General features: G+C 47.4%; 1 protein-coding gene across 1 annotated transcript in view; it reads right to left on the bottom strand.

Annotated features, from left to right (window-relative positions):
* The window catches only part of LOC129694963 (thrombospondin-4-like), a 113,041-nt gene that overhangs the window by 26,212 nt on the left and 71,719 nt on the right, over positions 1 to 15,110 (bottom strand). The window contains exons 12-15 of the mRNA XM_055631704.1: positions 9,526 to 9,633; positions 4,844 to 5,003; positions 3,440 to 3,558; positions 1,793 to 1,845 (exon numbers count right to left, since the gene is read on the bottom strand). Coding sequence (XP_055487679.1) covers positions 1,793 to 1,845; positions 3,440 to 3,558; positions 4,844 to 5,003; positions 9,526 to 9,633 — 440 coding nt within the window. The remainder of the gene's footprint in view (positions 1 to 1,792; positions 1,846 to 3,439; positions 3,559 to 4,843; positions 5,004 to 9,525; positions 9,634 to 15,110) is intronic.

Below are 15,110 nucleotides of genomic sequence, written 5' to 3'. Positions count from 1 at the left end.
ATTCTGCTCCGAGAACCTATGAGCATTATTGAAATGTTTATCAAGATTTGTCAACAAACGAAATAATTTCCACTTCATTTAAGGTTAAGTTACACAAGGGTTGGGAAATATTATTGATGTCACTGGTGTTTTAAAGGTTGTTAGACGCTCTTGATTCACGTTTGTCTTTATAGTTGGGTGGCCAAGCAAAACATTTGCAGAGGTGGATTTTCAATCCATCCCATTGATATTTGGGACGGCATTTACTTGCGTCATTTTCCACCTCATAGATTAGAGAACTGCACGCAAGGAACACAAATTTGGGTTGGTTTCCTGGCAACCGAATGTCTGACAAACAAATTTTAGTTTCGAGGCACAGCATGGAAACAAGCCCTTCGACCCACTGAGTCTGTTCTCACCATCGATCACCCGTTCACTAATTATACGTTATCCAACTTTCACGTTAAGACTGGTCACAGAGGCCAATTAACCCACAAAGCCGCGCGCCGTTGGGATGTAGGAGGCTACTGGAGCAGCTGGAGGAAACCCACATGGTCACAAGGAGAACGTGCAAACTCCACACAGACAGCACCCGAGGTCACTGGTGCTGTGAGGCAGTGGCTCGACCACTGTGCCTGCCTCAACTATCTCTTCCAGCAGCTCATTCCATAGACCAACCACCCTATTTGTGAAAAAGTTGCCCCTCAGGTTCCTAATAAATCCTCTGCCCTCACATTAAATCCATGTCCTCTGGTTCTCGATTTCCCTACTCTGGGTAAAAGATATTGTGCGTTTATGGATGAATGAATTAATAAGTTTATTGGCCAAGCATGTACACATACAAGGAATTTGCCTTGGTGCTCCACTCCCAAGTATCATCACGACATAGTTAACCATTAAGAATGCGCAAAGTTACACAAGGGTTGGGAAATATTATTGATGTCACTGGTGTTTTAAAGGTTGTTAGACGCTCTTGATTCACGTTTGTCTTTATAGTTGGGTGGCCAAGCAAAACATTTGCAGAGGTGGATTTTCAATCCATCCCATTGATATTTGGGGACGGCATTTACTGCGTCATTTTCCACCTCATAGATCACAAGGAACACAAATTTGGGTTGGTTTCCTGGCAACCGAACGCCTGACAAACAAATTTTAGTTTCGAGGCACAGCATGGAAACAAGCCCTTCGACCCACTGAGTCTGTTCTCACCATCGATCACCCATTCACTAATTATACTCCCAAGTATATCCCTTTTATTTTATTATTTTTATTTTTCCTTTTTTTCCCCTCTCTTTTTCTTATACTTTTTCACGAACTATCACTTTCACCACCTTACCCAACTTTCTTTATCTCTCTCGTTCTTGCTTCTACTACATTTTTATTATTAAATAAAAAAATAAGAAGTTGTACATGTTGTAATATAATACATAATGTATTATATTATTTGATTTATACTACTGTGTATGACTTCTAATAAAAATATTAAAAAATAAAACATAAAACATTAAAACAATAAGAATAAAACATTATAGTTTGAACCTGTGAATGAATGGGATTTTCACAGACGACACAAATGAACAAACACATACAAAACAGCAAGGAGCAGTACGCCATGGCAGCCATCTTCAGTGCCAGCCATTACCCGATCCATTCCCCTCATGATCTTATACATCATGCTGCCTGACGCACTGAGTTCCTCCAGCACTTAGTGTTTTGCCAGATTAGCCTTTAGATTGTAACGTTAGAAGTTCCTACGTAAGGCATTTCAGGTTCATATCAAAGATATCTGATCACAAAACAACCAAGAAAGTACCTGTCTTGATTTGTGTCGCAGGAATCTCCAACAAGGTCATTGTCGATGTCTGACTGTGAACAGTGAAACAAAATCATCGGGTGTTAGTGGAACAGGTCACAAAGCTCTTTACTTACAAAGGAGATTCTTTGTTCTGACAGCGCAGTATTCTGTGCACCATCGCACACACATAGATTCAGATCACAATTTGAAACACTTAAGGGCCGGTCCCACCAGCATGCGACTGCATGCGGCAAGCGCGACATAACGTGGTCGCTTGAGCCATACGGCCTCGCGGGGCCGGTCCCACTTCGATCGCCGGAGCCGTATGGAGTTGTGCGGAGCAGGTCCCGACATCGCGTGGGGCTCCGAAAAACTGACCGTGTTCAAAAATTCCGCGCGGCAATGGCTTCCCGGCCCGCAGCCACCTCGACGCCGTACGCACCGCCTTGACGGGCATACGCAGTGTCTTGACGCCGTACGTCATGCGCGAATTTCCCGCGGACTCCGCTCGAACTTCGCGTCACTCACTCGACCTCCGCTTCCGGTTTGGTTGTGCTTGCCGCATGCAGGCGCATGCTGGTGGGACCGGCCCTGTACAGGGATCACTCGACCTCTGCGCGGCCCCCGCTTCCGGTTTGGTTGCGCTTGCCGCATGCAGGTCGCATGCTCGTGGGACAGGCCCTTAACCAACAGGAGCAATTAGAAAATGATTTTTTTTCCTACCAACTGTTTAGAGATCATGGTGGCACAAGCATTAAAGTTGCTGCCTTCCAGCGAATGCAGCGCCGGAGACCCGGGTTCGATCCCGACTATGGGTGCTGTCTGTACGGAGTTTGTACGTTCTCCTCGTGACCTGCGTGGGTTTTCTCCGAGATCTTCGGTTTCCTCCCACACTCCAAAGACGTACAGATGTGTAGGTTAATTGGCTTGGTAAATGTAAAAATTGTCCCGAGTGTGTGTAGGATAGTGTTAGTGTGCGGGGATCACTGGTCGGCACGGACCCGGTGGGCCGAAAGGCCTGTTTCAGCGCTGTATCTCTAAACTAAACTGAAAGATACAGCGTGGAAACAGGCCCTTCGGCCCACCGAGTCCATGACGACCAGCGACCACCGGTATACTAGCTCTGTCCTACACACTAGGGACAATTTACAGAACCCAATTAACCTACAAACCTACATGTCTTTGTAAAGTGGGAGGAAACTGGAGCACCCGGAGAAAACCCACGCGGTCACGTGGAGAATGTACAAACTCCGTACAGTCCCTTCGGCCCAACTTGCCCACACTGGTCAATAATGTCCCAGCTACACTAGTCCCACCTGCCCGCGTTTGGTCCATATCCTTCCAAACCTGTCCTATCCATGTACCTGTCTAACTGTTTCTTAAACGTTGGGATAATCCCAGCCTCAACTACCTCATCTGGCAGCTTGTTCCATACACCCACCACCCTCTGTGTGAAAAAGCCACCCCTCAGATTCCTATTAAATCTTTTCCCCTTCACCTTGAACCTATGTCCTCTGGTCCTCGCTTCTCCTACTCTGGACAAGAGGCTCTGTGCATCCATCTACCCGATCTATTCCTCTCATGATTTTGTACACTGTGTTTGGCCCAAATCCCTCCAGTGCATGGAGTTTGCACAGGGTTAATGTCAGGTTTGCTCAGCCAGACCTGGTTTGGGTTGATGACATCCGGACAGCTGTCACAAGCATCTCCCACGCCGTCGTTATCCTTGTCCTTCTGGTCCACGTTGGGAACCCTCTGGCAATTGTCCAAGAAATTTTTAATCCCTACGGGAAGATGCAACAAGCGTCACCAAAACGTTATTCATCGTCAAAGCAAAATACACACACCGATTTTGGAAATTTTACACATCTCCATTAAACCTGCCCCTCTCACCTTATAGCTGTGCCCTCTTGAGACAAAGAGTTATAGTGTGATACAGCGTGGAAACAGGCCCTTCGGCCCAACTTGCCCACACCGGCCAACAATGTCCCAGCTACACTAGTCTCACCTACCTGCATTTGGTCCATATCCTTCCAAACCTGTCCTATCCATAGAAACATAGAAAATAGGTGCAGGAGTAGACCATTCGGCCCTTCGAGCCTGCACCGCCATTCAATATGATCATAGCTGATCATTCATCTCAGTATCCTGTACCTGCCTTCTCTCCATACCCCCTGATCCCTTTAGCCACAAGGGCCACATCTAACTCCCTCTTAAATATAGCAATCCATGTACCTGTCTGACTGATTCTGAAACGTTGGGATAGTCCCAGCCTCAGCTACCTCCTCTGGCATCTCGTTCCATACTCTCGCCACCCTTTGTGTGAAAAAGTCACCCCTCAGATTCCTATTAAATCTTTTCCCCTTCACCTTAAACCCCTGACATCTGGTCCTCGATTCCCCTCCTCTGGGCAAGAGACTCTGCGTGCAGTCTGAAGAAGGGTCTCGACCCGAAACGTCCCCCATTCCTTCTCTCCAGAGATGCTGCCTCACCCGCTGAGTTAGACCAGCATTTTGTGTCTACCTGCGTCTACCTGTGTAGTGTTGGACATTTCCACCGTGGGGGGGAAAGGTTCTGACTGTCCACCCTCTCTATGCCTCTCGTAATTTTAGATGCAACAATTGGGAACTCCGATTATTGGGAAATGGGTGAACATGCGGGGATGAGAGCGGTTGACTGCGTCGTAGATTTCCACCCAGAGAGTTGTGAATGTGTGGAATTCTCTGCCACAGAAGGCAGTGGAGGCCCATTCACTGGATGTTTTCAAGAGAGAGCTAGATTTAGCTCTTAGGGCCAGCGGAATCAAGGGATATGGGTAGAAAGCAGCAACGGGGTACTGATTGGGGATGATCAGCCATTATCACATTGAATGGCGGTGCTGTCTCGAAGGGCCGAATGGTCTACTCCTGCACCAATTTTTTTTCATGTTTCTAATATGATACTCCACTGTTCCAGTCATAGTGTCATACAACAGTGGAACAGGCCCTTCGGCCCAACTTGCTCATGCTGACCAAGATGACCTGTCTCCACTAGCAACTATGTTTCTGCTGGGATGAGATAAAAACTAACCGTCGCCATCCATGTCTTCATCGCAGGCATCACCTTTCCCATCATTATCCGTGTCTCGTTGATCATTGTTAATCGACAATCGACAGTTATCACAAGCATCGCCATAGTTATCCTCGTCAGTATTCAGCTGATTGATGTTGCGGACCAGCACGCAGTTATCCTGGAGAGAGATGTCAGTGTTCGTAAGTCAATGTTCGATGATGTCCTGGATTAGGTGGAGTGTTATGGGGAGAAGGCTCAGCAGAAAGGGGTTAGGAGGGAGAGAGATGCATCGGCCATGATTGAATGGCAGAGTAGACTAGATGGGCCGAATGGCCTAATTCTACTCCTATCCCTTATAAACTTGTATTAGGAGATAGGAAGGTTGTACCTCATCTCTGTTATGTATGTATCATCCCCTTTGCTCTATTTTATTTATTTATTTACTTTTATTATTTATTTCAAACAGAATAAAAAAATAAAAAGCAAGTGTGAAACAGCGTACAGAAAACAAAACAAAAATATTTATAAAGTGTCATAAACAATATCGATAAATATATCTATTGTACTTGAGTTTGTACTGATTGTATCTAGCTTTGGTACATCTTAGTTTTGGTTTTTAGTTTTACACGGTAGCACAGTGGTGAAGTTGCTGCATTACAGCGCCAGAGTCCCAGGTTCGATCCCGACTACGGGCGCTGTCTGTATGGAGTTTTTGTACGTTCTCCCTGTGACCACGTGGGTTTTACCCAGGCTGCTCCGGTTTCCTCCCGCACTCCAAAAATGTACAGATTTGTAGGTTCATTTGACTGGTGAAAATTGTGAATTGTCCCCAGTGTGTGGATAGTGCCAGTGTACGAGGAATGTTGGGGGGCAGGGACTCGGTGGGCTGAAGGGCCTGTTTCCCTGTTGTATCTCCAAACCGAGCTTAACAAAGGCGTAGTTTAAAAATGGACCTACAGATCTGTACGTCTTTGGAGTGTGGGAGGATACTGTAGCACCCGGAGAAAACCCACGTGGTCAAGGGGGGGAAACATACAAACTCCGCACAGACAGCACCTGTGGTCGGGATCGAACCTGGGACTCTGGCACTGCAAGGCAGCAACTCTACCGCTGCGCCGCCATGCAGCCCCAATACAACCTGATCTGTTTGACTAACATGCAAAAAGGAAGCATTTCACTGCAATTAACTTAAATCTAAACCTAAAAGCAGCCCCAAGACTGCAGCACCCGAGGCATTGGTTACAAACTGGAACAACAGGTCTGCTTGGATAGAGTTGCTGCTCCCGGCTTTAACTGATGCTGTATGAGTTTTGCCAAGTTACTTTGCTTCATCAGCAGACACACAGTGCGAGAGTTACTCAGTGGGCCAGGCAGCATCTCTGGAGAATTTGGACAGGTGACCTTTCAGCCCGGGATCCTTTTAGAGACTGATCTCTTACATAGAAAGTAGATGCAGGAGTAGGCCATTCGGCCCTTCGAGCCCATTCAACATGATCATGGCTGATCATCCAACTCAGTATCCTGTACCTGCCTTCTCTCCATACCCCCTAATCCCTTTAGATAGATAGATAGATAGATAGATAGATAGATAGCCTTTTATTGTCATTCAGACCGAAGTCTGAACGAAATTGCAGCAGTCATACATATAATACAATAAAACAACAATAAACACACATTAACATCCACCACAGTGAGTCCACCCAGCATCTCCTCACTGTGATGGAGGCAAAAGTCTTAGATCTGCAGTCTCTTCCCTCCTCTTCTCCCTCTGCGCTGAGGCGATACCCCCACAAGGGCCACATCTAACTCCCTCTTAAATATAGCCAATCAACTGGCCTCAACTACCTTCTGTGGCAGAGAATTCCACAGATTCACCACTCTCTGCGTAATCTTGCTTCAGCCTAATTTTTCGGGTGGTGCAGCTGCTTCAATCAGCTGCGGACCCCCTAACGACTGCATCTAAAAAATAGACCCGACTTGGTCTAGAAAATAGACCCGACTTGGCCGGGCCGTGTAGGTTTGTTTCCCGCCCGGCAACAGTCAATCTTGCCGGTGCGGGGAGCGACGTCGGGCACAGCTGTTCTGTGCTAAAATAGCCGTTTGGGAATCCTCTCCAGAGGATTCGCGGTAACTGCTGGTGCTGGTTCTGGCTGCAATATTTCTGCAGTCTCTTCTCCAGCTCCTGCAGCTTCTTGTATTTCCTACCTGCAAGGTAAGTGGACATTTTTTTGCAGTCTCTTACCTGCTTCTTTGCCTTTCTCTCTAGGGAGACGTTGTCTCCCACTTCTGACTCGTTCAATGCGTGTATGCGATATGACATGCATGCGCGTAGCGGGTTTCTTTCATGGAGTCCCTCACGTGACTCCGAAGTAAAATTCCACAGATTCACCACTCTCTGCGTAATCTTGCTTCAGCCTAATTTTTCCCATCTACTTCAACTCTAGTAGAGTTGGCCTTTGGGTCACAGGATGCTCTTTGGCAGTCTTATCCAGTGTCCAGGGCGGTACGGTGGCGCAGAGGGAGAGATGCTGCCTGGAAACACCAGAGACCTGGGTTCGATCCTGACTACGGGTGCTGTCTGGACATAGTTTGTCCGTTCTCCCTGTGACCACGCGAGTTCCCCGGGGCGCTCCAGTTTCCTCCCAACACCCCAAAGACATGCAGGCTTTGATTTGTCCTTTTCACACCTTTCATTCTCTTGTTCCTTGTACCTTTTCATATTTCCCTCTCCCCTGACTCTCAGTCCGAAGAAGGGTCTCGACCTGAAACATCACCCATTCCTTCTCTCCAGAGATGCTGCCTGACCCGCTGATGTTACTCCAACATTTTGTGTCTATCTTCATGTTAAATCTTCAATGGGCCACAGTTTAAGAGTAAGGGGTAAGCCATTTAGAACGGAGATAAGGAAAAGCGTTTTCACCCAGAGAGTTGTGAATCTGTGGCATTCTCTGCCTCAGGCCAATTCTCTGGATGCTTTCAAGAGAGAGTTAGATAGGGCTCTTAAAGATAGTGGAGTCAGGGAATATGGTGAGAAGGCAGGAACGGGATACTGATTGTGGATGGTCAGCCTTGATCACATTGAATGGCGGTGCTGGCTCGAAGGGCCGAATGGCCTCCTCCTGCACCTACAGTATTTTCTCTGTTTCGATGTTTCTAACTCATCGATGCCGTTGGTAGGTTAATTGGCTTCGTTAAAATTATACCTAGTGCGTAGGATAGTGCTCGTGTGCGGGGTGGTCACTGGTCTGCATGGACTCGGTGGGCCGAAGGGCCTGTTTCCGTGCTGTATCTCTAAAGTCGAATGGGAAAGAATGGAGATAGGGTACTGGCCATTCCCACTTTGCTCATTCCCACTTTTATGGAAGTAATTGACGGTGCAGTGGCCGTGGCCATTGAACCAAAGTCTTTCAGGTTCAATCTCAGGTCATGAGTCACAGCCAAGCCCTCTCACACGGACACTTCTGCACAGTTTACCTGTCGGCGCAGCCCAGATTAATTGCCTCTTCCCGAGAGTTAGTCACTAACCAGGCCTCGACTCAACCTGCACTTCGTTGAGTCACTGCCAGGTTGCCAGCTGGAGGCTGAGACTGGGTGAACCTGACTGAATTTGTTCCAGCCACCATCATCGCCTGCTGTAAATGCTTAACGCAGATTCATTCTGTACTGACTTCTATTGCACACACACGCGCACACACACACACACACACACGCAGGCGCAGGCACACACACACAGGCACACACACGCAGGCACACACGCGCACACACACGCACACACACAGGCACACACACACGCACACACACACACACACACAGGCACACACACACGCACACGCACACACACACGCACACACACACACACACACACACACACACACACACACACGCAGGCACACACGCGCACACACACGCAGGCACACACCCAGGCACACACACCGATGCACAAGCAAATGTGCTCACATGCACGCACTCATGCACACACGCACACGCACAGGCACATACAGATGAATGTGCAAACGTGTACACACACCCACTAATACAGGCACACACTAGCACGTACGCACACACATGCGCACACACACATGCACACATTCACGCACACACACGTGCACACACACGTGCACACACACATGCATACACGTGCACACACACACACACGCGCACACACACACACACACGCGCATACACACACATTCATGCGCGCGCGCACACACACCACTCCAATCCCATCAGATAAAATGTAAAGAAGTGTGAAAACCTCCAGTTTCAGGGGCAGTTTCTTCCCAGCTGTTATCAGGTAACTGAACCATCCTAGCAACAACAGGAGAGGGTTGCTGAGTGACCAGAGGACAACACCTGCCAGAGTAGGTAGTTGAGGCAGGTACGAGAAGCAACATTTAAAATATATTTGCACAGGTAAATGGATAGGACAGGTTTAGAAAGATATAAGGGCCGAATGCAGGCAGGTGGGACTCGTGTCAATGGGGCATATTGGTTGGAATGGGCAGGCTGGGCCGAAGGGCCTGTTTCCACACTGTATCACTCGTGGCTCGATGGAAACAGGTCGTTCGGCACAGAATGTTCATGGATGAAGCCCATTTTTGTCGTTAATGCTGCTGTTGCCGTGATGCCTTTAACCAGACACCAGAGATGCTGACTGTAATCATTGCCCGGTTAAACCCGCCATTTTGTTAAACACGCACCTGCACGTTGAAAATCCCATCTCCATCTGCATCATCATCACAAGCATCGCCTCCTCCATCACCATCAGCATCTTCTTGCCCAGAATTAGGAACAAATATGCAATTATCCTGAGTTTGGAGAAAGACAATGAGAAAAAAGTTACCTTTCAGTGAAATGTCTATTTTTAAATTACTTGGACTGCTTGAGTTCAATAGTAAGAGCTAGATAGGGCTCTTAAAGATAATGGAGTCAGGGGATATGGGGAGAAGGCAGGAACGGGGTACTGATTGTGGATGATCAGCCATGATCACATTGAATGTCGGTGCTGGCTCGAAGGGCCGAATGGCCTACTCCTGTGCCAGTTGTCTATTGTCTAAAGCGACACAAATCAGAAGAGTAAAACTGCTAGTAGTAAGTTCATAGGTCCATAGGTTCTAGGAGAAGTTCTTGGAGCAGAATGAGGCCATTCGGCCCATCGTCTACTGTCATTCAATCATGGCTGATCTATCTCTCCCGCTTAACCCCATTCTCCTGCCTTCTCCCCATAACCCCTGACACCCGTACTAATCAAGAATCTATCAATATCCTAGTTTTTAAATATCCATTGGCTTGGCCTCCACGGCCGTCTGTGGCGATGAATTCCACAGATTCACCGCCCTCTGACTAAAGAAATTCCTCCTCATCTCCTTTCTAAAGGTACATCTTTTTATTCTGAGGCCGATTCGGAACGCCCGGGGAAAAGCAGCAACTACACCCCAGCGCCAACATGCTGCCCTGTCCTACACCTGCTATATACCATTCTATACTAAACACTAGGGACAATTTACAGAGGGCAAATTAACCTACAAGCCTGATCGTCTTTGGAATGGGAGGAGGAAACTGCAGCGCCCGGAGAAAACCTGTCCGATCCATGTACCTGTCTAGTTGCAGTCACAGGGATCACCAGTTCCCAACGCATCACCGGTTCCACGCTCCCCTCCATTGAGTCTGTCCAAAGCAAGCGATGTCTGCGGAGGGCGCTCAGCATCGCCAAGGACTGCTCTCACCCCAACCATGGACCGTTTACCCTCCTACCATCCGGGAGGCGCTACAGGTCTCTCCGTTGCCGAACCAGCAGGTCGAGGAATAGCTTCTTTCTGGCGGCTGTCACTCTACTCAACAACGTACCTCGGTGACTGCCAATCACCCCCCCCCCCCCCCCCCCCCCCCCCCCCCCCCCCCCCACTTATTATTATTTATTCAAATCGTTTGCTATGTCGCTCTTCAATGGAGATGCTAAATGCATTTCGTTGTCTCTGTACTGTACACTGACAATGACAATTAAAATTGAATCTGAATCTGAATCTGAATCTGACGGAGAACATACAAACTCCGTACAGACAGCACCTGTAGTCTGGGTCCAACCCGATTCTCTGGCGCTGTAAAGGGTCTTTCCTACTTACGCGGCCTTTACAGGTGACTGCCGGCACCCGTGATAGGTCAGGAGAGGTCTCCTAGGGTCGTGAGAGGTCACCCGCGACATGTCGCCTGGGGTCGCCTGTATGGTCATGAGAGGTCTCCAAAGAGTCGTAGCATCTTTCTGGTCACCGCTGAATTTTCGACACGTTGAAAATTTCGGCGCCCTATCACGGATCCCGGAAGTCGCCTGTAAAGGTCGCGGAAGTGGGACAGGCCCTTAAGGCAGCAACTCTACCGCTGCACCACCGGTAGGCCTTTTGATTTTTGCTAAGCAAATGCTTCCATGAAAATGAAAGCCTAATTGCTTGCCAATATCTTCCGCAGTTAAAAGAAAAAAATGGGTTAAATAAAAACTGGAATGGAAACTCAACCTCTGCTGCCAAGCTCTATTTTGGTCGAAACGATGTCATTCCTCTTCCTAAGTAAAGAGGCCCAGTGAACAAGAATTAATATTCTCTTCCCATCTGCTCTTGGCATAAAATAAAAGCAGAGAATACGGGGAGAGCAATGTTGTGGAGAAAAAAAAAACACAGATAATACGCGAGATCAAAATGAGTTCATATGTGTTTAGGGGCGGCACGGCGGCGCAGCGGTAGAGTCGCTGCCTCACAGCGCCAGAGACCCAGGTTCCATCCCGACTACGGGTGTTAACAGTACAGAGTTTGTACGTTCTCCCCGTGACCTGCGTGGGATTTCTCCGAGATTGTCGGTTTCCTCCCACGCTCTGAAAACGTACAGGTTTGTAGGTTAATCGGTTTTGGTAAAATTTGCAGATTGATCGCAGGTCAGCGAGGACTCGGTGTTTCCACGCTGTGTCTCTAAGCTAAACTAAAAAAACTAACCAATGCATGATTACAATCGAGCCATTCACAGCGTACAGATACGTGATAAAGGAATAACGTTTAGTGCAAGGTAAAGCAGTCAGGTCTTTGAATCTCTAACGCCATCTTACTGCCAACACATTTACTGACATGTACAGTGCATTCAGAAAGTATTCAGACCCCTTCACTTTTTCCACATTTTGTTACATTACAACCTTATTCAAAAATGGATTAAATTCAATTTTTTTATCATCAATCTACACACAATGCCCCATAATAAAAAAGCGAAAACAGGTGTTTGGAAATTTTTGCAAAGTAATTAAAAATAAATAACTGTAATATCACATTTGCACAAGTATCCAAACCCTTTACTCAGTACTTTATTGAGGCACCTTTGGCAGCAATTACAACCTCAAGTTCTTGGGTATAACACTACAAGCTTGGCACACCTGTATTTGGGTCATTTCTCCCATTCTTCTCTGCAGATCCTCTCAAGCTCTGTCAGGTTGGATGGGGAGCGTTGATGCACAGCTATTTACAGGTCCCTCCAGAGATATTCGATCGGGTTCAAGTCTGGGCTCTGGCTGGGCCACTCAAGGACATTCACAGACTTGTCACAAACCCACTCCTGCGTTGTCTTGGCTGTGTGCTTAGGGTCATGGTCCTGTTGGAAGGTGAACCTCTGCCCCAGTCTGAGGTCCAGAACGCTCTGGAGCAGGTTTTCATCAAGGATCTCTCTGTATCTCTCTGTACTTTGCTCCGTTCATCTTTTCCTCGATCCTGACTAGTCTCCCAGTTTCTGCGGCTGAAATACATCCCCACAGCACGATGCTGCTGCCACCATGCTTCACTGTAGGTATAGTATTGGCCAGGTGATGAGCGGTGCCTGGTTTCCTCCAGACTTGACACTTGGCATTCAGGCCAAAGAGTTCAATCTTGGTTTCATCAGACCAGAGAATCTTGTTTCTCATGGTCTGAGAGTCCTTAGGAGTGGTTTCTGTCTGGCCACTCTACCATAAAGGACTGATTGGTGGAGCGCTGTGGATATTGTTGTCCTTCTGGAAGGTTCTCCCATCTCCACAAAGGAACTCTGGAACTCTGACCATCGGGTTCTTGGTCACCTCCCTGACCAAGGCCCTTATCCCCCGATTGCTCAGTTTGGCCGGACGGCCAGGCTCTATGAAGAGTGCTGCTGGTTCCAAAGTTCTTCCATTTAAGAATGACGGAGGCCACTGTGCTCTTCGGGACCTGCAATTCTGCAGAAATTGTTTTATACCCTTCCCCAGATCTGTGTCTCAACACAATCCTGTCTCAGAGGTCAACGGCCAATTCCTTCGTCTTCATAGAAACATAGAAAATAGGTGCAGGAGGAGGCCATTCGGCCCTTTGAGCCAGCACCGCCATTCATTGTGATCATGGCTGATCGTCCCCTATCAATAACCCGTGCCTGCCTTCTCCCCTTATCCCTTGACTCCACTAGCCCCTAGAGCTCTATCTAACTCTCTCTTAAATCCATCCAGTGACTTGGCCTCCACTACTCTCTGTGGCAGGGAATTCCATAAATTCACAACTCTCTGGGTGAGAAAGTTTTTTCTCACCTCAGTCTTAAATGACCTCCCCTTTATTCTAAGACTGTGGCCCCTGGTTCTGGACTCGCCCAAAATTGGGAACATTTTTCCTGCAACTAGCTTGTCCAGTCCTTTTATAATTTTATATGTTTCTCTAAGATCCCCCTCATCTTTCTAAATTCCAGTGAATACAAGCCTAGTCTTTTCAATCCTTCCTCATATGACAGTCCCGCCATCCCAGGGATCAATCTTGTGAACCTACGCTGCACTGACTCAATCACAAGGATGTCATTCCTCAAATTAGGAGACCAAAACAGTACACAATACTCCAGATGTGGTCTCACCAGAGCCCTATACAACTGCAGAAGAATCTCTTTACTCCTATACTGAAATCCTCTTGTCATGAAGGCCAACATTCCATTAGCTTTCTTCACTGCCTGCAGTACCTGTAAGCCAACTTTCAGTGACCGGTGCACAAGGACACCCAGGTCTCGCTGCAACTCCCCCTTACCTAACCTAACCCCGTTGAGATAATAATCTGCCCCATTGTTTTTGCCACCAAAGTGGATAACCTCACATTTATCTATATTATACTGCATCTGCCACGCATCTGCCCACTCACTCAACCTCTCCAGTTCACCCGGCAACCTCCTAACATCCTCTTCACAGTTCATACTGCCATCCAGCTTTGTGTCATCCGCAAACCTGCTAGTGTTGCTCCTAGTTCCCTCTTCCGAATCATTAATATATATGGTAAACAGTTGCGTCCCCAACACCGAGCCTTGCGGCACTCCACTCGCCACTGCCTGCTATTCTGAAAAGGAGCCGTTCACACCTACTCTTTGCTTCCGGTCTGCCAACCAATTTTCTATCCACGTCAACATCCTACCCCCAATACCATGTGCTCTAATTTTAGTCACCAGTCTCTCGTGTGGGACCTTATCAAAGGTTTTCTGAAAGTCTAGATACACTACATCCACTGGCTCCCCTTCATCGATTTTACTTGTCACATCCTCAAAAAAATTCCAGAAGATTAGTCAAGCATGATTTCCCTTTCATAAATCCATGTTGACTTGGACTAATCCTTTTACTGCTATCCAAATGCCCCATTATTACCTCTTTAATAATTGAATCCAGCATCTTTCCCACCACCGAAGTCAGGCTAACTGGTCTGTAATTCCCCATTTCCTGTCTCGCTCCTTTCTTGAAAAGTGGGATAACATTAGCTATCCTCCAATCCACAGGAACTGATCCTGAATTTATTGAACATTGGTAAATGATCACCAATGCGTCCACTATTTCTAGAGCCACCTCCCCGAGGACCTGGGATGCAGTCCATCAGGCCCAGGGGATTTATCATCCATCTGTCCCATTAGCCTACCCAATACTATTTCTCACCTAATGAGAATTTCTTTCAGTTCCTCTACCCCCTTAGATCCTCTGTCCTCCAGTACATCTGGGAGATTGTTTGTGTCTTCCTTAGTGAAGACAAATCCGAAGTACCTATTCAACTCTTCTGCCATTTCCTTGTTGCCCATAATAATTTCACCCGTGTCTGCCTTCAAGGGACCCACATTTGACTTTGCTACTCTTTTTCCCTTAAAATATCTAAAGAAGCTTTTACTGTCCTTCTTTCTATTCCTGGCCAGCTTCCCTTCGTACTTCATCTTTTCAGCCCGTATTGCCCGTTTTGTTTCCTTCTGTTGTCCTATGAAAGTTTCCCAATCCTCTGGCTTCCGGCTACTCTTTGCTGTGTTA

Source organism: Leucoraja erinacea, chromosome 3 (assembly GCF_028641065.1).
Source record: "Leucoraja erinacea ecotype New England chromosome 3, Leri_hhj_1, whole genome shotgun sequence".
Classification (NCBI taxonomy): Eukaryota; Metazoa; Chordata; class Chondrichthyes; order Rajiformes; family Rajidae; genus Leucoraja; species Leucoraja erinaceus.
Note: the sequence above shows the minus strand (reverse complement) of the source record. Positions and strands in the feature narration are given on the sequence as shown.